Source organism: Venustampulla echinocandica (genome assembly GCF_003357145.1).
Source record: "Venustampulla echinocandica strain BP 5553 chromosome Unknown scaffold_4, whole genome shotgun sequence".
Lineage (NCBI taxonomy): Eukaryota > Fungi > Ascomycota > Leotiomycetes > Helotiales > Pleuroascaceae > Venustampulla > Venustampulla echinocandica.
The window spans coordinates 1,664,409-1,685,348 of record NW_022474209.1 but is presented as its reverse complement, the minus strand read 5'-3'; the positions used below and the strand labels follow the sequence as shown (position 1 = coordinate 1,685,348).

General features: G+C 46.2%; 6 protein-coding genes across 6 annotated transcripts; 3 read left to right on the top strand and 3 right to left on the bottom strand.

Annotated features, from left to right (window-relative positions):
* Positions 1–306: 306 nt before the first annotated feature.
* Positions 307–2,205, top strand: BP5553_06856 (Uncharacterized protein; the record flags this gene model as incomplete). Its single annotated transcript, XM_032015479.1, has 7 exons — positions 307–527; positions 616–655; positions 723–851; positions 907–1,024; positions 1,075–1,372; positions 1,523–1,984; positions 2,082–2,205. The coding sequence occupies 7 exons, from the start codon at positions 307–309 to the stop codon at positions 2,203–2,205; spliced, it is 1,392 nt and encodes a 463-aa protein (XP_031868900.1).
* Positions 2,206–6,453: 4,248 nt separating this feature from the next.
* Positions 6,454–7,158, bottom strand: BP5553_06855 (Uncharacterized protein; the record flags this gene model as incomplete). The annotated part of the gene is made up of 1 exon (XM_032015478.1): positions 6,454–7,158. One exon carries the CDS (start codon positions 7,156–7,158, stop codon positions 6,454–6,456), a length of 705 nt encoding a protein of 234 aa, XP_031868899.1.
* Positions 7,159–7,508: 350 nt separating this feature from the next.
* On the bottom strand, positions 7,509–9,496 carry BP5553_06854 (uncharacterized protein; the record flags this gene model as incomplete). Its single annotated transcript, XM_032015477.1, has 2 exons — positions 7,509–9,022; positions 9,094–9,496. The coding sequence occupies 2 exons, from the start codon at positions 9,494–9,496 to the stop codon at positions 7,509–7,511; spliced, it is 1,917 nt and encodes a 638-aa protein (XP_031868898.1).
* A 1,944-nt stretch (positions 9,497–11,440) lies between these two features.
* On the top strand, positions 11,441–13,543 carry BP5553_06853 (uncharacterized protein; the record flags this gene model as incomplete). The annotated part of the gene is made up of 1 exon (XM_032015476.1): positions 11,441–13,543. The coding sequence occupies one exon, from the start codon at positions 11,441–11,443 to the stop codon at positions 13,541–13,543; it is 2,103 nt and encodes a 700-aa protein (XP_031868897.1).
* An 847-nt stretch (positions 13,544–14,390) lies between these two features.
* BP5553_06852 (Uncharacterized protein) lies at positions 14,391–16,451 on the bottom strand (the record flags this gene model as incomplete). The annotated part of the gene is made up of 6 exons (XM_032015475.1): positions 14,391–15,226; positions 15,275–15,415; positions 15,464–15,631; positions 15,682–15,886; positions 15,936–16,242; positions 16,291–16,451. 6 exons carry the CDS (start codon positions 16,449–16,451, stop codon positions 14,391–14,393), a joined length of 1,818 nt encoding a protein of 605 aa, XP_031868896.1.
* Positions 16,452–17,524: 1,073 nt separating this feature from the next.
* BP5553_06851 (Uncharacterized protein) lies at positions 17,525–20,776 on the top strand (the record flags this gene model as incomplete). The annotated part of the gene is made up of 7 exons (XM_032015474.1): positions 17,525–18,013; positions 18,084–18,325; positions 18,375–18,996; positions 19,051–19,609; positions 19,686–19,942; positions 19,995–20,242; positions 20,302–20,776. 7 exons carry the CDS (start codon positions 17,525–17,527, stop codon positions 20,774–20,776), a joined length of 2,892 nt encoding a protein of 963 aa, XP_031868895.1.
* Between the last annotated feature and the right edge of the window lie 164 nt (positions 20,777–20,940).

The following is a 20,940-nucleotide window of genomic DNA, read 5'->3' as shown; positions in this document are numbered from 1 at the left end:
GACCAACAAATATGGATATTTTCGCGTTAAAATCAGTTCCACACCATTCCGACTAGAACATGTTCTACAAATGGGGTTACCCCGCATTTCGTTCTGCCCTAGCTTTTCTCTGCTAGGCAGATGTCCTCAATCGCATGGACTGAGCTAGAACAAATATATATAACGTCACATTTATGATCTTTGAACCTAGCTATCTACTCGCACATAAAGGTGATATCTGTGTTCCATTTGACATAGTTCTTTCTCATTATATTCAAACAGAGTATCGCCGTTGAGTAGCTTTCACCTTATTTGCCTCTGAAAAAGATGTCTTCCAAGGACGAGATCGCAGATTCGCGAATCGAAAAGGCCACCTCCAATGAAATTGAAATGTCCAACGAGGGCAAGTTCGCCGATGAAGAATACACAGAGTCCGAAGTACGCAAAATTATCCACAGGGTTGACAGACGCCTCATTATCGTCTGTGGTCTTATGGTCGCTGTTAGTCTCCTAGACAGAGGGAACCTCGGACATGCGAACATTGCTGGGTACGCTGTTTCTTCAACATTTGGACCTTAGCAATTGCTCTAAATCCGCAATTTGACTTTATATCGCCGCTGACTGAAATGTGAAAAGGATGTCGGCAGATCTGGGACTCGCGACAGGAACTCGATACGTAAGTCTCACAGTGCAGTTTTTAAAAAACACTCCCATCGGACGATGAGGCTAAAATTCTTCAATAGTCTCTCATCGTCCTCATTTTCTTCGCACCATATATTGCTGCTATCCTACCCTGCACTGTGTTGGTACGTAAGCTGGGCCCAAGATGGACCTTACCTGCCTTAACTGCAGCCTGGGGGTTGGTTTCTTTGGTAAGTAAAGGTTCGTGTTTTGACATGGCAAGTTGCTGTCTGACCCCCAACGAAGGGATTTGGCTTCGTGCACAATTGGACTGTTCTAGTTGGTCTCCGCATCATTCTCGGAATCCTTGAATCTGGTCTTTTCCCGGGAACAATCTACCTCATGTCAGTGTGGTATACTCGCTGTTTGTCTCCATTATTTCCTTTGATCTGTATATTGACTAACATGCTCTAGACGACATTCACAAGCGCTATTCCTTCTTCTACTTGATTGGACTGGTCGGCTCGTCCCTTGGAGGTGTGCTATCCTATGCATTTATGCAGATGGCAGGATTGGGAGGCCTAGGAGCTTGGAGGTGGATATTCGTCATGGAAGGCGTATTAACCTGTGTCATTGCCGCAATCGCCTTCTGCTTCCTAGTCGGTTCCCCGCAAGATGCTCCAAAAGCGTGGAGATTTCTTACGGAGAAAGAAGCCGCGCTTATCATTCGACGCATCGAGAAAGATCGAAATGATGCTGCTGTTGATCAGAAGTTCGACTTGGTGAATTTTCTTCGACCGGCTCTTGACCTGAGGATCTGGGGTTACGGGATGCTTTACACTCAAGTCATATTATCCTGTTCTGATACCAGCATGCTATGCGTACAAGGCTAAGGTAGAGCTAAGCTAATGTTGGGTCACAGTTGCTCAACGATCATGGGCTATGCCGTTGCATACTTCCTTCCTTTGATTCTAAATCATGAACTTGGCTTCAGCATCGGAGTCTCTCAGCTACTCTGCACTCCACCTTACATGTTCGCCGGCGTTATGATGTACGCTGAAGGCTGGTTGTGTGACAAGTATCAAGTCCGAAGCGCTGCCATTCTCTACAACGCACTTCAAACTATTCTCGGTTTGTGCCTGTTGGCTTGGACTAGCATCCCCGGCGTGCAATACTTTGGTGTCTTCCTTGTAACCTCCGGCTGCAACTCCAACATCCCTGCTGTCCTGGCCTGGCAAGCAAACAACATTCGAGGGCATTGGAACCGGACTTTTTGCAGCGCGAGTTTGGTTGGCATGGGAGGTCTTGGTGGCATCATCGGTGCTCTTGTTTTCCGCTCTCAGGACGCTCCCTTATATTTACCTGGGATGTATGCCTCAATCGCGTAAGTAAAACGGTCCCCTTTCCATCGCAACTCTAGCTCAACTCTCTTTTTTGCTTGCTTACTAGTATACTATCGCTAACTTATGGATTTCTTTTAGTGCCAATATCATTGTCATCCTAATCACATCGTCAATGGTCCTTTATTTCCGTTATGCAAACAAACAAGCGGCTGAAGGAAAACGGGTTATTGCAGACCTTCCGGGATTCCAGTACACTCTCTAAATCAAATACCTAGAATCAAACCGTGTAGAACTCAGCGAATTGAATTTTAACAAATGCTAGACTTGATACATTTTAGTTTAATTTTTACAAAGATAATGATACTAATGCACTTACTATTGCGCGACTTTGGACCTGGGACAGAGTAGTTGTATTACTGAGTCGTCCGCACATCAGTCCTTTGTAACCCTTGTTGTTACAACTGTATTTTATCTATAATATACAAGCTAAAAGGAGCAACCTCTCTTTACATAAGAGAGCTTTTAAAACAGTTTCTAACTTAAGGACCCACAAAAGAAGGTACCTTTTTACAAGGCACCTATTTAAGTAGAGGTATTGTGGTGGGGATCAAGGAACCACCAATTACTTACTTTTGTTTTTGCACCTTTACCTGTATTAGAATTAGCACGTGGATAAGTGGGGCAACCTGGGCATATAAGCTCCTGGCGCTCACTCTCTCTTTTATACAATCAATCAATCACTAGTCAATTAATCAACATATGCGATTCACTACAATATAGCTGGACTAGGGAGAAGCTGGCTAGTTGGGATAATTACGAATGCAAGCTCGATTTGCTATACTTCTAATAATGACTGGATCTTGTGACTATTAGTCGTCCTGAATGCCACTGCCCGAGTGCGCCCTGAATATTCACCCCTCCCCTCTCACAAGAACATTAAACTATGGTTTAGACTTCTTTAGCCAAATGACTAAACGACGATAATCCGACACCGCGCCCATCGCCTAATTGATGCCCATTACCTTGGCTATAGTCTTTTGGTTGTTTTATCCACGGCTCCTCCTGATAATCCTAAGGGTCCTCCTAGCTCCTCTACAATATAAGTAGTATCAAAGGGATAGGATCAATCGGATGTGATTAGAAGATAAGCTTTTAGTATATATAATTAATAATAATATATTATATATTAAAGGTTGTTACGTCGTCCTCCTGCTATATGTCCTGCTGCTGCTGCCGCCTCTCCCTCTCATCAACAGGATCGGCATTGCGTGCAGTGTTCGTCTGCTACGCCTCAACCGGTATGAAGACAACCCTCTTGACTGAGCTGGTTCTATAGTGACGCTCTATAATAGCGCGGAGGCGGGCTCGAAGAGGGGGTAGTAGCCTCGGATCTGCCGTGGCGCGATCCTTCTATACTGATGTTGTCGTGCAATAGCTCACTCGAGAGGCGCGAAGAAGGGGTATAAGAATACATAGAGTTTGACGTCGAAGCTCCTTGTTCCGCAAGTCGCAAGCGCGGAGCTATCTCGGGGAAGTTATCAATATCGTGCCACTTATCGGAACTACAAGGAAGGGCTGGAGTTGTCGAGTCGAAGGCTGTCTCTAGGCTATCGAAAAGTCTAGCGCTTAGTACTATTACACTTTCGGCGCGAAGACTAACGTCATTGGCTTCGGCTTCGGAGGCACTCAAGTCGCCGTCGCCTAGGAGGACAACTAGATCTTCTATACTCTATCAGAAAAATTAGCCATCTATTTCTATGATAAAGGGCGTTACAGGCACAGCTCACCTAGACTCCCGCCTAAGTTATCGCTTTGGGCTAACTTACTCTAGTCAACAAAGCTACCCCTCTTATCTATAGCTACTTCCTCTACTCTGCCCGTCTTGTTAGAGCCTCGACCCCCAATTATGAAGCCTGCGCTTGTAGCTTACTAAACAGTAGTTCTTCGATTATAAGGAGGTCTCGGTTATCGTCGTTTTCGTCATTATTTACTTTGTCGCTACTGCTGTAAATAGTAAGAGTTTGGGGCTTTGCTCGTAGCACCTCCCGGCTCACCCTACTAAAACTACAAACTTACCACAAACTACTACTACAACAAAACAATTATTATAGTATAAATTTATATACAATTAATATTAGAACAATGAATTATAATTATAAGTATATTTTAATTAACAGTTGCTATTCTTTTTGTACTAATTATATCTTCAAATTTACAAGTTAGCTTCTCTGTTAAATATCTCTACTCTATAGGATTAACTTTATTCTATAGTTCTTGTAATACTATTTTCAACTTATTAATAGAAGTTGGAGGATTTAGTAGTTTTGTAATCTCGTCTTTCATCTATCTCTAGACTTTCTCAATTAGGTTTAGATCTGGGAAAGAAGGAGGTTAATCAAACCTTCTAATCCTTTTATTGATCTTTGGTAACCTAGCTTTCCCTATATAGACTTTAGCTCTATCTTCTATAAATATTAACTTCTCTTTCTCCTGTTCGTTAAGAGAGTCAAAGTAAAAGAAAACAACAGCGTCTAGTACTTGGGTTAGGTATACCTGGCTGCAAATACCCCTCCTCCCGTCCTCTTTCTCCAAAAACACAAGAGGAGACTTCTAATCTCAGCTAAGAGCCCCCTATATCATGACGCTTATTCTCCCAGTCCTATAAACCGACTTTATATAAGTCTGACAGTACTTTTCTCCTAGCCTCCGAATAACCTAGATCTTTCCTCTCTTTCCTATCTCAAATGTTGCCTCGTCACTCCAGAGAACGCGTCTCCAATCCAGAGTCCCCTACTACTAGTATTTTAACGCGAAAGTAAAGCGTCTTTTAGCTTGTTTTTTCGAGATAAAAAGTCGAGGACAGGCTATACAACGACGATATCCAAGCTTCCGAAGTGTACGTCGAATACAAGAAGAAGAAACGTTTAGAAATAGCTCTACTTTAATTCGAGACCAAGAAGTACGTCGCGTATCCCAAGAAGTAGATATATATCGAAGAATTCGTCGAATATCTCGTTTTGTTAAACTTTGAAGCTTAGTCACTTTGCCTTTTCGAAGAGACCGAGAAGATCTACTTTTAATAATATTTCGTACTGTTAACTTTGGAATATTAGTAAGTTTATTGATCGATTTGTAGCTATGACTAGTATCGTGTAAAACGTATACTTTTGCGCGCGTCGGAATATCCCAATTAGCTTTTGCTACTCTAGGCGTAATAGGAGAAGAAAGAATTGAGGATTCTATTAATATTAAGCTAATTAATAGCGCGTTGTAGGGTAGTTATAGGTAAATGGAATGTGGGTTGTTTTTAGTTGGGGGAGAATTTAACCGGGGGGTGCCACGAGCAAAGCCCCAAGCTCTTACCAGTACCTGGTCAGATTCCTACAAGTAAGTCACTGTCGCTACAAGCTAATATATCTCCATCACATACCTCGAATTACGGGCTTGTAGCCCCCGTTATCATCAGCTACTACCGCCGCTACTAGTCGCGTCGTACTAAGTAATGTACTACTCGACGTGATATACTGGAGCTTGTTGAGGATGCTGACCTGTTCCGGGGCAGGTCTGCGGCGGGTTAGTGTGCTCTTGGAGCGCGGAGTAGTTGGCACGTAGGTATAAGGTTTGAAGGCAAAAGTGGCCATCTCGAGCGCGTGGATATAGTTGGGAGTAGACGAGAAGGGTCTCTTGGCACTAGCTAACTTTTACAGATGCCTTCATCATCGAAGTTTATAGTAACACTTTCGACCCCGATTGTTGTTACGATTTATATCCCGAGGGCACTCGTGAAACGTGGGTCCGACACCGTGACGTGTTTGTTAGTGGCCCAGGATTCAACAATGCACACCGTCATGATTCAGAAATCTTCCAGGAGATGGCCGACTGGTTCATGGTAGCTCACGAACAACAAATTAGGATCAAGCAGATAGTATACCTGTGTCGCTCTTAGTCAAGCCCTCGCTACATCTCCACTTCCGAAATAGCCTTCTCGACCCCGCTGTGTCCACAATCTCTTTATGGAATATCGCTCAAACTGACGAGCGCGAAGTCATCGTGGACCCTAATCTCGACCCAGCAGGCCTTGAAGGGTCGCGTGAAGACATCCTTGAACCCCGCAATGAAGTCCTTGGTTTGTTTCCACGCATTGCTTCTTCGGGCTGTTCCCGAATAGCTGACGGTTATCCCGTCGGCCCTCTTAGTGGGTAGGTAGATTCTGAGTCTAAGCTACATGTTGAAGAGACTTATATATACGGTGGGACAGAACTAGCAAAATGGTCAGAAGTGGTAATACAAGGAGGAGGAAGATAAAGGAGCATAATAAAAAGGTGGAGGACCAGCAGAGGACGTTGAAGGAAGATTTGAAGAAGTTAGAGAACCCACTCGTTGAAAAGCGGAAGATGTCGCAGAGTAAGAGGGAATCGGCCATAGGCGCAGCGTCAAAACCAACTGTAGTGTGGATGAAGGGAGGTGGGCAAAAGATTAGTGCAGAGGTCGATTAGATTAGGCTCGAATGTTACTTTTGGGCCTGGTTGAAGTAGGCACTCAATTTTCCAAGCGGGCGTCCAGCCGGGAATGCTTGTGGGCAAGATTGCATAAAGGCCCTGATCTCTTGGTCCATCTTTTCCCTTATGTTTGTCTCCCCTTCTTCGCCATCGGCATATCGGAGGGTTCTTGTCAATTCCACCTCTCCAACAGTATTTCCAAAGTCTGTTGTGTCGACGTCGACCTTGAAACTGCCATCGATCATCCAGGACTCTCGTTCCGTGACAAATTCGGCGCAAGGATTTAAAATTTCTTCGATGCCACGTCCGTCTGCAGTGACAGGCAAGTTCTGTTCGACAACCTCCTTTACTGGATTCTTGCCGTCGATCTCCGTGAAAGCTGAATTGATGAAATCGCCACCAGACCGGATCTTCGCCTCCCAATGTCCATTCCGTCGACGAATATAAACTCCTTTGGAGAAGAGTACGTTGTTTCGATCGTAGTAGGTGTCGTGGGTGGTCTGTTTTCCGAGGCTCTCATACCTCTTGAATCCTGAACCTCCGCCGTTTGAGCGTAGGTAGACAATAGCAGCTGGTGTGACTAAAAATTTGCGCTCAACCTCGAGCTGACGATTTTGCACTCTGCCTGAATGGGTGGAGGCATTGTTACCGAGGTAGTAGGAGATATGTGAGACTGCGTATCTCTTTCCGGTAAATGTGTTAATTATTCTCGACATTGTGATGATTTGAGTTGTTAATAGCCAGGACTATACGCCGGTGTGAGTGGGTGGGGTTGTGGATGCAAGGCATTGCAGTTGACTAAGTTTAAATGTTCGCGAGCCTCACGGTCTAATCATTCCAAGTCTCAGAAGTCGGAACGGATCTTTTTGGTTCCGCTAGGTAAACGTCTCTGCCAACGACATAACATAATAGCAAAAAGTACTATAGCCACAGACAAAGCTGGCTGCTTAAGGGTCTAAGCTTTTATGGATAACGGCCACTCCCACTCGTTGAAGTCGAACCCGCTGTTCAATCCCAAAATATCAGATAGCAACAGGCCTTATCTCTCATTTCGACCCTAAGAACTCTAAAGTAGTGACCTTCCATCGCAGATCATTACTTCTGAATTCAAAACGCCCGAATTCAGCAGGTACTGTAAACAAGCAATGAATTGTCGCTCGTTGCGTACTTGAATATGATCATTAATTATCAGGATGTCTGAGTCTCGGAAAGCGAGCCCGAAACCGTTTTCCTGGTTCAGAAGCTCGATTAACTTCGACCACGATGGGGTATGCGTGTGAGGGTCAAGGACGCTGCCAATCATAATAATATCCTGCCTTCTCCTGCCACCGGGATATTTAAAGTGAAATACCATCGATGAGACAGATGCCTGGGAATCCTGCCATTCGAATTGTTGTCCTGAGGGGTCCACCTCAGACACAATGCCCGGCTGCGAATCAGTAATACGCGGCGTAAGGTTCACAGTGTGAGAAAGGACTTGAGAATTAGCGATTCTTGCGTGGGAGGTAGAGTCAGGCTGTCCGGTACCTGTATTCACTTCGACTTCAACATAGGATTCATCATGCTCTTCAAAGTCTGTGACTTCCAAGCTCCTAGACTCTGTTAGACCAGTGATGGAGACGCCAGCTGTGGAGTCTGCAGGTATAGGATGGCGTTTAGACCCGAGACGACTGATCAAGTCCTGTCTCGCAATGGCTTCCATCTTCTTGCTCATTTCTGTTGTTATAACCTTGTATCGCTTGTAGATTTTGGAATCCAGCGCTGGGGGCGGGATCCAAGATAGGTATAATTTTTGATGACAAGATGAAACGTAGAAGCCACCGGGATGGGCTGCGAGGAATACGGAGCATAGATAACAGGACTTCTTGCTTACGCCGATAAATTGGAATCGAGGCATCTGCTCCGGATTATGATCGTAGAAGTTGACTATTTGTAATTCGGCGTGGGCAACAAGATGTGCCGGACAGGAGCTCCGGAAGAATGCTTCGGGATCATCAGTATCCCAGATACTAGCAAGTCGAGGGATTATTTCCTTTGGCTTGATTTCTGCTATTCTGCGCAGCACGCAACTGAGGAGCATCTCTTCGTCCCGGATATTAAACTGTGCTCTGGGAGGTGCACCTATGGGCTTGACGAATATAGGATTAAACAAAGCAGGGAGGTCAGATGCAGTCCGTACCAAGGCCCTCGCAGCAATGCCGTACCGTCCAAGTTTAAAGACGATGTGAACCCAACGTGGTAGTGGCTGGTCCCCCTTGGAGAAGGCAAGTGTCAACAGGTCGCGATATACATTCTTCGCCCTTTGAGCCCATCTTACATACCCCAGCAAAATTCTTGGGCCTGGTTCTGATGGCAGGTCTTGGAAAAGGTGGATCCTTTCGAACCATTCAAGAAACTGCTGTATCGCCGGTAAAGCACAGTCTGGCAGCGCTTCTACTAGGCGTGACTCCAGAGATGTGATGCTCTCTCCAAAAACTCCTCTTGACTTCCGGAGGTTCCGTACGTACTTTCGAATCTTTGCAATATCGAGTTGGATTATCTTAGCCAGCAGTTCTATCTCCCTGCTGGGTGAGCCAGGCACTGTAGAGAGAAAATGTCAGCATATTTCATCGAGAATGACGGCGAAGAGCGCATGCCTTCGTTTGAAATACTGCTAAGTAAGCCTAAGATGTTGTTCAATTGGCTGAAGGTTTCTTCGGATACTCCAGCGTTGCTTGCGATCCGAACTACTGTCCCTTCAGGCTTCCCTTCCTCTAAACATGCTGCCGAGACAGCATCCCCATCCTGCCTTGTGGCGCATATGAGTGCGAAAGAATCAAGGAACTTGCGTTTCAATACTTGCTCTTTCGGCGCTTGTAGATTTGGCGCATCTTGATCAAGACCGTAGACGGTTGGCTCGCCACGGACGGGGTCTAGGAGGTAGAGGAGCGCGGCCGCCTGAACGAATCGATCCCTCGCATTCCCAGTTATCTCGAGATTGGTAGTCATTGTTTTTAAGATGTGGAGGATGGCAGTAATGAGGATGAACCAGCTCAACGGTCTCCTTTTAAACATTGTGTTGCTGTTGTGCTACCACACCTCCTAATTAGTACCCAGTCTTACCAATGATCAACAGTTGTGATCAGCTGAGTACGACATCAAAAACCACTATAAAATGGCCAGAACAAACACGGAAGTTAGCACTTATTGGGAGAGTGGAAGGATTGAGGTTCCAGGTTGTCACTAGCTGACGATCGCTATAAGATTTCTTCTTGTGTTTGGAAGCTCAAGGCTAGGTTTTATATAGGGTACACCGCCTTCTTATCTTCAAAACGAATGTCAACGACAGTAAAATGAATGTGTTGCAATTTCTTAATCAGACTCAGGATTGTCTCCCTCTTATCTCCAAATGTGCCTTCCCCATATGTCTCTTGAGGCCATCTAACCTTGGAAACCCTTTCTTATATGCTTCCGAATACTTGCACGTCTCGATGGAACAGTAGAAGCGCCTCGTATTAGGTACATCTCCTCTGTGTCTTGAATCGATATGGCGGTCTCGGTCTTTCCGGTATTGAGAACCTGGAAAGGAGCATGTTTGAATGGGGCACTTGAACGGTCTAGTGTGCCATTTGACATGTATACTGCAAAGGATCTGTATTAGCCATGGGATATATTGGGTGACAATCGAGAAAGCCTCACTTGAGTTCATAGCGCAAGGAGAATGTGCGAGAACAATCATTGCAATTGAATTGTGGAACACTGTGTCCTTGTGGGGGTACATCTGAAGCAAAAGGGTCGTGGACAGGTGTAGGGTTCATTTCCGTATGACTGGGCTCGACTGAAATTTGAGGTAATAGAGGGGGATTTCTGTACTCCTGTGAAAGGTGTTCAAGATTGAGGTCTTGAGGCTGCTGAGTTCCAGATGCAAACACGGTTTGGTCGGAAGGCGGAGGGTTAAGTCTGCGATCTAGCAAACTGGGATCGATCGTCTCAAATGGGTAACATGAAGGTAAGGATATATGGTGGTCTGAAGAAGAGCGATGGACTTCTCTCTAATGGAGCGGAAGCCCAGGCAACTTCTTAGAATCCGTCATAATAAACTCGAATTTCCCCGATGTAGAACTAAGCGTGTGTTCTGACTACGAAATAAGATAAATGACAAGCATCGCAAACGGCTCTTCGTTATACGGAGAATAGAAGATAACTCGAACCTGAACTGGACATATATTAGAATTTATAAGGTGGAAGTGAGTGCCTTACACCGAATCCCAAGTATGCGATTGTAGCCATCAAACTGAGCGTGATGCAGCTCGACACAACAGGGCGTACTTCGCCAAGTACCCCGATTGTAGGCCTCATATGTGCTGTTACTCTAGCAAGTGGTTGTAGGCCTCAAAATTGGTGTGGTGCAATAATGCACCATCCGGTGCACTTCGCCAAGCAGCCCAGCTGTAGCCCTCGATTCAGCGTGGCGCAGAATTACCCAATTGTAGCTATCAAATTGAGCGTGATGCAGCTCGACACAATAGGGCGTACTTCGCCGAGTACCCCGATTGTAGGCATCATATGTGCTGTTACCCTAGCAAGTGGTTGTAGGCCTCAAATTTAGTGCGATAAAGCTGCGCACAACGTAGCGTACCGGCGGAACATCTGCAGCCAGCTGTATCGATTGCTTATTTGTGAGGCCTACAACTTGAGGTGCTCGGCGAAGTAAGCAACTATAGGCCCCCGAGTTGGCGTGATACAGCTCTGCAATGCAAGGCCTCCTGCAAAGGGCGTCGTGAAAGGTATTGGTCAAGGCGTGTTGTAATGAACAAGAGTTGGAATTCAGCCAGGATACGATTTAGATCCTATTATTATATTGTCCAGACAGATTCATCGAATACGGATGCACTAAGCAGCTTGGAAGACTGTGCATTTAAATGCCCTCTTAGACAGGACCAGCGAGACAGTGATGAATGAAATCAGCTCCCAATACTCCCACGTCTACTACTCATGATCATTGAAAATATCTCTAAGATGGCTTCCAACTCCAATGACACGTCAAACAGCAAGCCAGGTCCAACAACAAACCCTCGAATTAATACTTCAGCTATTCTTAACAATCGACTTACTACTGGCTCGAGAGTAGTAGTTATCGGCATATATGGACTTCCGGGGTCTGGTAAGACGTTCCTGCTAGACCAGCTGAAGCACGAGCTTGGTAAAGAGTTTTTCGAGTTCTATGATGGCTCTGAGATGATTGCCAATGTCTCCCCTGACGGCCTTGAAGCATTCCAGAGACTGGAGGAGGGTGAGAAGGTACAATGGCGCCGGCTTGCTATTGATACAATTCTGAATGAGTGTGCCAATAGTGGGCGAGTTGCAGTTGTCGCCGGACATTTCATATTCTGGACTGAGGAAGAGGAAGCTGGGCAGCCAGTATATACCCAAAATGACCTCGAAACGTTTACGCACGTTCTTTACCTGGATATTCCTGTCGAGATCGTCTTGCAACGTCGTCAAGGTGACACAACGAGAGATCGTCCTTCTACATCCTTGACCCATCTAGGAAAGTGGCAACAGGCAGAGAAGACCCAGCTGCGCGGTCTCTGCCGCAATCATGGCATTCTGTTCTCGCTTGTATCACAGCAGCCAACGCTACTCGACAAAGTCTTGATGCTGCTACGCGACTTCCAACATCATACAGAGGAGTACAACTTGTCTCTTACCGAGAGCATTCTGGATGAGTCCGTAGTGGCTGGCCAGACCGAGCTGGAGACGGTATTGGTAATGGACGCCGACAGGACCTTGGCCCCAATGGATACTGGCATGTTGTTTTGGCAGAAGGTTTCTAGTTCTCAGCCAGCAGAGAAGGATTGCCCTTTGAAGACGTTGTTCAGTAGCTCATTGGGTTACTCTTACACTGCCTTTCGCCAGGCCACATTGCTATATGAAGAGATAGCTGATGACGAAGTGTTTGATTTCATCTGCCAAGAGGTAGCATCGGCGGTGATCATGTATCCCGAATTTGTGGCCATGTTAAAATTGGTGATGAAAGAGAACCATGTTGGCGCGGTGATTATCAGCTGTGGATTGCGTCGTGTTTGGGAGAAGGTGCTGGAGAGAGAAGGGCTCTCTAAAGCAATCAAAGTAATCGGCGGAGGACGTGTCGCAGATGGCTTTATCGTTACAGCTGGAGTGAAGGCGGCGTTGGTGGCTCGTTTGCAGAATCTTCACCAGGTGTATGTCTGGGCGTTCGGAGACAGTCCGCTAGACTTGGAGATGCTAAGCAAGGCAGACCAGGCTATTGTTGTGGTTGGCGACGAGAAGACCAGAAGCAGAACGATGGATTTGGACTTGTTTAACGTAATCCGTGATGGCGGTCTTCGAGCACGCCAGGTCGTGCTGCCCAGCGATTCGTTGCCACGTCTAAACACCGATATGCTTCCCTTGGTGTCTATAGTGGATCTAGAGTTGGTCGATACTATCCTCCGCCATCGTAGTCGACAAGCTGGCATCCAAGTCCACCACGCAACGGACCAGAATGGTACGAAGCTCCTGATGACGCCAATGCGAGATGCAAATGTTGGTGGTCCAGCCCTGAGGGAAAGTCATCGCCGTGTAGGACGTCATCTAGCCACTGAGTTTTTGAGTCGCGTGGTTGGCATCGAAGAGTTTTCGATGGCCCATGTCCAAGGTCATCACACAAGCGGCTATCGACTGCTAAATGAGCAAAGGACATCGATTGTAGCGCTCATGCGTGGTGGAGAACCGATGGCCTTTGGGGTCAACGATATCTTCCCGCTCACCATGTTTGTTCATGCAAGTTGTCCAGAAGACATCAAGCCCCACCATCTGCAAGGACAGTCTACTGTAGTGTTAGTGGATTCAGTGGTGAACAATGGCACGACCGTGGTACAGTTCGAGCAACACGTCCGCAAATTGAATCCTACTATTCGCGTCGTGGTTGTTGCGGGTGTTGTTCAGGCGAAGTCAGTCTCTGAGGGTAGTCTTATCTGTGGGCTTGCTCGCAGCACCAAACTTGACATCATTGCTCTTCGTCTCTCCGAAAACAAGTTTACTGGTAGAGGCACCACCGATACTGGCAATCATCTCTTCAATACAACGCATATGCCATGATAATTTGGCAGGGTTGTAAGTATTGAATATTGCCATCCCGCGCAAGAAAGGACTCCAATACAGACGCCAAGACAAAATCAGATGATATTCCCAGCCTTTTCAGGGAAGCGAAGCGTGCGTCTATGCTACTGAGCCTAGCTGAATATAAAGTGGAACATGCTATTCGGATCAGCACTCACATTGCACCTTCTAAAACTCGACAATCGCTGTTGAGTTTCCGAGTGTGCTTCTACCTTCTTTTCAGCCCACTCTATATAAGCTTGTGTTGATAATTGGGACCCAAATTAGTATATATAATACAAGTAATTGATTAGTCAGAATAGGTCATAGAATGAGATAATTGTATTGATTAAAGAGCCTAATACTATAGGGTGAAATCCTCACTTATATAGATACATGAATATATAGAGTCAGGTGATCAATTAGGTGACTCAATGAAATAATATCGATAGTATCCGAATAGCTTCTTAGGGTCTCTATTATTATATACTATACTAATTAGTATAAGATATAATAATATCCGAGTATTTAGCTTATTATAGATATATATATATTATTTCTCTCTTATAGTAAAGAAGTACTGAGTAAAGTACTTAAGTAGCTTAATTAGCCAGCTAAAGGAACTCTTTTAACTCTTATATTCTAATACTTCTCTTTAGAGATTAACTAATTAATTAAGAAATATTTACTATATTAAGCTATTATACGAATTTAGTATATTTTTAAGCAATAAATTTTTAGTAAACTTATTTACTACTATTTTAATAATAAGTACTTACTCTACTTTAATTAAACTAGAGAGTACTTCCAGGGTCGACAGTTATCATGGAATACATTTTCATTCAAGCTATACGAGTATATCTTCGGGTACATGGAGCATTTGTGATTTTCTGTCATTGAAATCTGCCCAACTGCTTGCATACATGCTTCGCCCCGGGCATGTGACCAGTACCTTCAGCGCAACGCGTGTTGATTTCTTCACAAGACGTGCTAGCTTTCGCATGAAATCAATTGTTTCCTCCTTTCTGGTAGAGTTCTCGTATGCAGACAGGCTGTCAATGAGGCAGAAGATGAGAGTCCCTTTTGGCAGCTGCGCGATAACAGTACGGAAAGTATTGAACAACACACCCAGATCTTCCGTCTCGCTGAGATCATCGTCACTCAATGAGGACAAATCCAACTTGAATTTTCTGTGCCCCCAGCTTTTGACTTGCATCAACAGCTGTCCGACAAGAGAGGCCAACATCCCCGTCGCATTCGCCTTGGAATCCCGCATTTCGTCTGTATGACGACCGCAGAAATGGGTAAGAATCAAGACGTGGTTAGAAACGCTGATCAGATCTGAGATTTTTGCACAAACAAACGACAGTGGAGAAATGAACTCGGTGGCTTCAGAGTTGCCGTTAATTAGGAGGAGCTGGGATTCGACCTTCCCTGCCAGGAATTCACCCATCTCGGTTGAATGAAGGACCCAGGTTGCTCGGGCTTGGCCAGCATCATCTTGAGTGTATCCGAGACTGAGACAGTCCTCGGCATCCTTTTGATGAAGTTCATGATCATATTCAAGCATGTATAGCAAATCCTTAACCTTGGGACCTTTTCTTTTGCGTGTAGCTGGCTCGGAGGGCGAAGCCTCCCCTTCTGTAATCTGCAAGCAACTTGAAGTTTCAACCGGTAAATTGACTGTAACTGATCAGCTATGTCTTGCTTAGTATCTTAAGGGAAGCTTACGCCCGCCTGTTCGCACATTGAAATCGGGACTTGCTTGTAATTGGCGAAGAAGATATGTGCAGACCTTCTGCGCCGTGACCTCGGTGCTGAAATCTATTGCCAGAAGCAACTCCTCCTTGGCCAGTTCTTGTCGTGATTGTTCTGTAAACTTAGCGCATGTTTCTATTGGAGCTCTGGAATAGCTCATACCTCTGATCGCTCTTATATCTCCTTTCCTATCCATCTCTGCTATTCGTTTCTGTAGACAGAGATTCGCCTCCTCCCTAAGCGTCAAAACTTGATTCTTAATATTCGATATGCTCTCCATAAGCTCTTTCTCGTATGCATTGCCTTTCAATATTGCGGTTGCGCCTCTCCCTATTCATCTGTTTAGTCATAAGGAGCCTGTGAGAGGCACGATGTCTTACTAAAGGAGCCTTTGAGGAAGAATTGTATAATGAGTTGGAGTGATATCATAATACTTTTGCACAAAGCCGCTGTCTTCTGAACTAGTGATTCGCTCGAGTGCGCCTTGTATATCTCCACGTACGCATTTGCATGCGCCAATGTATCTGGTATGCTGGCAAGCGTTTCATGAATGGTCTTCTGAACGTCGCCCAAATTGTGGGCTGCCTGCGACGATGAGTACTTTGTGATCAAAGAGCGTCTCAATAATTCTTACCCTAACGATCATTATAAAAGCGCCACTGATACTCGCCCCGTAGTCGCCATCGGGTAAGAGCGAGAGCCAGTTCTCGAAGACAGCGGCGTTGTCGCACATTCCCCTGAAGATTCTTTTAATTTTCCCTCCATTATTGTAGGCGTTGCCGGCAACCTGAACTTCCTTGATTACCTGCTCCCAAGTACAGTTGCGAAGTTCTGTCGCCGCGGTCTTCGGTGTTTCGTGGTCCCGCGACTTTTGACTGAGCTGTTCCATGGCGCCGAACAACTTCGCTTTTTCAACGCTCGAGTCTTCCCAGAGCCGAAGACTGTATCGCTGTCAGCAATGACCCGGTCGCGTCTGACGGAATCCTAACATTGCATCTTCATGACGCTGCGCTTCTGGCAGCGGGACAAATCTATCCAACTCCGCTACATATTGACTGCTCTCTGCTAAGGCAATCGAGTTGAGAATGAATTCAGCCGATGCGTTGGTAGCGGGCAGTGTTCGAGTTCTATGCTCTAAATGCCGAATCATGATGGGGACCGAGTTGAAGCTCAGGGGAAATGTAAGATACAAGATACCAAGTAAGTAGTAAGTGGCCTTTGCAGTAGTCAGCTCTAGTTACAAGCAGACTCCGTCTGATACTGTACACGCCCGTGCTGAAGAACCAGTCTGCCCCAGAAGAGTACGGCTGGAAAGCAATACGGCACAGCAAGGAGAAGAGCCTCAGATGACGTGGTGGTCGGCAGGAGCCGCCTCGACGCATCTAGGAGGGAGTGCCAAATGATCCCAAATCCAATAGAGGGCTGAACTTATGCAGTTTCCGCCGCAGCCAGCGCATTGATAAGGGGCCAAGATGATAACAAATAAGCAAGGCTTCATTCTTTGTTTTGGCACCCGCCTAACCGTGGCCCTGAAGACCCCGAAGACCCTACGGAGGCGCTGGGCGGGCCTGGGCGGGCCTGGGGGCCGCGGTGAGGCAAGCTGCAGCGCCTCGTGGCTACATATGGGTGCTTTATGTGAGTGGGCGATGTTTATCGCGTGCATCTCCAACCCCTCAGGTATAAATAAGCCTCGTCAGACAGCCCCCAATCTACTCTTTCCGCCCGACAGAAAATATGCGGTGATACTTGGAAACCTACTAGCGCTCTGAAATGGGCGGCTGGCATTGGGTTTCGGTGTGACAGCCCTGTAGCGAGCCTACATGAAGGCTGACGCCTATATGCAGATGCAGATGCAGGCAGCGAAGCGTCGAATTTAGGGATGAACTGTTAATAATTCGGTCATAGTACGGAGTACCTGGGTATTAAATTCTCAACCCGTCTTAAGTGTTATTGTCGGAACCTACAATTCCATTCCACCACGAGGTCGACATATCTCTCTTGCTTCCCATTTGGTTAGTCGTTCCCAGACCCTCTGCCACGCTACGGCACGGCTTTCAGGACAGCGCTTCTCCATCTCATACAGAAGTTCGCTAATGAATATGGACGATTCAGATGGAAGCAGTTTTTAAGCATTATTGCTGGCAAAGAAATTTGGATTATCAGTGAATCTATCCCTGCGCAAATACCTTAAACGCATGCGCAAGTCGAGGAAGTTCCCAATATATGGACGCTATCCAGGGCAGTTTGGCTGTCCTTGAGATGGAGCCGATGGACTATACAGAATATTCCGTGGTGTCGAACGGAGAGCGTGGTGGAATAGCGGAGAGAACACAGACTAGAAGATCTTTGGCAGGCGTAGTATACGGCCCACCGAGCGGTGCGCCGCCTGGACACTACAAACGTCAACCACTAGCTGGATCACCCGAACCACGAATAGCCCGCTCGGTTGGTTCCGATTTCAAGAACAAAACGACAAACTCGGTGCTGGAAGTACTTCTCGAAGAACCACGTGTTAGTATCCGCGGTCGGGTGAGGAAAACCTCACTGGCTGGATGCGATGCCGTTGATCGGCATGGTCGCTCGAACAGTTTTCCAATAATACGTCAGAATCCCACGCGTATACGTATACATTCTCAGAAGCTCCTCAAGGTTCTCGAATCGATCGCACAAACAGCGGGACGATCCTTTGTCACAAGCGGAACCTCCGCGATTGTAAGTTAACTAATATCTGCTCTTTCTCCAATTGTTCTGCTTAGTGTCTTGCGTTGGCTTACTTGACTAGACGTTCCTCTCTCCCTTCAAGCTTTTTGCCACGCTAGAGCCATCTATCAGAGAACGGCTTGCAGGCTTGGAACTCGCAGACCAAGAGCGCCACAGCAATGGCCTTCAGAGCGAGATGAAAAGTATAAGCATTAACGGAGATAACACATCTGGAGCTACAAGTTGGGTAGATAGTCGCCTTAGTTCGGTGCCAGAATATGGCGAAGGCTGTGGGGATGTTTCTAGATCTAGTGCGGAAATCAGGTAAATGAATCAAGATAAAGTAATGCCAACTTTGCTGACCGACCTCTAGACCATCTGTTGATCGATATACAAGTTCTGCGAGTAAAACAAGAGATGGGGAGGACGATAAGGAAACGCTTCAACACCTTAGGCTTCTTGTTGAACTATTTGATACTGATTTGAAACCCATGTTTGATATGCGTCGTCAAATCAAGGAGAAGACGCTCACCAGTATAGCATACGCCGACCTTTGGCATCTATTTGAGTACGGTCAAGATGTCACAAGCTCAGAGTCTAGGTTGCGCGTTTACCGAGTCTTGAGGTGGACAGGAGGCCGTGAGACCCTCGCTAAGCACGGCATGTATGCTGAACTCCAAGCACGCGCAACTGACGATGCTCAATCTTTCCAAAAAACGGATATCATGAATAATGCACTTATTATAGAGTGTGTTAGCTTTGAGTTTGACGGACACCAGTATGGCCCCGTGCAGAAGACGTTTCTGATCAGAAAGTATGATGGAGAGAAGCCGATAGCCAGCCTTCCCATCTATCCTTTGGCGTTCGCCCCAGATAGAGACCAGATTTGGGAACGCTTAATCAAACGGGGGAACTTTTACCTTCAACTTTCTCGTGTTGATAAGCCGGCACATAAACACTACTCGGGTCTGACACTCGATGAACCTCGCGAGGAGGTAAGTTAACCGAAATTATGTGATTGAATGGTTCCCTGCTAACAGCTGTATTAGATTGATTCCCAGATCATAGTAGATACCAGAATGGCAGTCCTTCGTTATTACACAGATCTTACTCCCATTGGGCTCGGCAACCTGACGGAGCACAATCTTCGTGAGACATACGAAGAGACTGTCAATCCTACGATCACCAATGGAGTGTGCTCCGAAGATGGGTGTTGCGACAATGACTGGGTTCATAAAGACTATACTTGGCAATTGCAATATGAAGATCAATTTTTTGATGAGCACAAGGCAATACTAGCGCCAACCACCGATCTGGTCGATATCGATGATGAAGAGAAGGTCCTTTTACCTCACTATGTCTACGGATTTGTCCTGCGTAGCCGAAAATGGGCAAAGTTTGACATCGATTTCATACGAGATATGGAGTATGCGAGCGGATTTGATGACTTGGTCCTACCTACTGGCCACAAGGAGACTGTGCGTGCATTGGTTGCAAATCATTCGCGTTTGCCCAACACAGGAGGAGGAACTCCAAATGGGGAGCGGTCAATAGACTTGGTGCGGGGCAAAGGAAAAGGTCTAGTTATTCTATTGCACGGCGCCCCTGGTAAGAACGGTTCCTTGGTTGCCTCCCTAGTGTCCAAACTCCCTCCGGGGAACCTATGACTAATCTTTACTATTAGGGGTTGGAAAAACCTCCACTGCCGAGTGTGTTGCCGACACCACAAGACGACCCCTCTTCCCGATAACATGTGGAGATATTGGCGATACAGCATCTGAGGTTGAGACCAATCTAGAGAAGAACTTCCAGCTGGCACACAAGTGGGGATGCGTTTTGTTGCTTGATGAGGCGGATATATTCCTACAAAAACGTGACAAGACCGATATTAGGAGAAACGCCATTGTTTCCGTGTTTCTGAGGACACTGGAATATTATAGTGTATGCATATTCTGCTTCATCCGAAATTTATAACTGACTCGTGGCTTTGCAGGGCATTCTATTTCTGACCACAAATCGTGTCGGTATATTTGATCCAGCTTTCCGATCGCGTATTCACATCAGTCTCTATTACCCAGGGCTTCAAAAAGAGGCAACCATACAGATCTGGAAGATGCATTTAGCACGTACACAGGCGTTGAAAGGCGAAAACTTCAAGCTTCACACGAAGGAGATACTGAAATTCGCCAAAACCCATTATATGGAGCTGAAAAAGGCAAAAGCCGGAAGCTGGAATGGCAGGTATGTTTGATTGTCTAAGTCTTCTTGGTACAGCTACTAACGTAAAGAACAATCCATAGACAAATTCGTAATGCCTTCCAAACGGCTATTGCTCTTGCTGAGTTCGAGGCTTCGGGAGAAGGTGTTGCCGACGCGACTGGTTCTCGACAGTACAATCCCGAACTTACTGAGCGCCACTTCGCCAAGGTGGCGGAAGCGTCCAAGGAATTTGACAAATATCTTCGGAGTACACTTGGGGGTCAGACTGACGCCGACGTCGCCCGACTCGAGCAGACCAGAGTGGATGACTTCAACCAGTTGGTGGAGAAACTAGAGCAAAATGAAAAGGCACAAAAAGGAAGGGATAAGGGGAAACGAAGGGGCAAGGTGGAATTTGACAGTGAAGATAGCGAGCAGCTTGATTCGGAAGAAAGTGGTGCTAGTGAGAGCTCGACAAGTGATAGCGAGAGCTCGGAGGAGGAATTCATTCCTGCCAAACCAGTCAAGAAGAGCAAGAAGGACGGGAAAAGTAAGAAGTCAAGGAATAGGGATTGAGACGAAGGAGAGTGTTATGTAGGACCACAATGCCTGGTCTCGTTTCTTAAGCCTGCCACTTCGTGGCTACTAGACAAAACGACACGGGCGAGGAAACTAGACATCTAGTATAGCTACTTTTGATCATGTCACAATATTCTAATTCTAGGTGAAGGTGAAAGCCG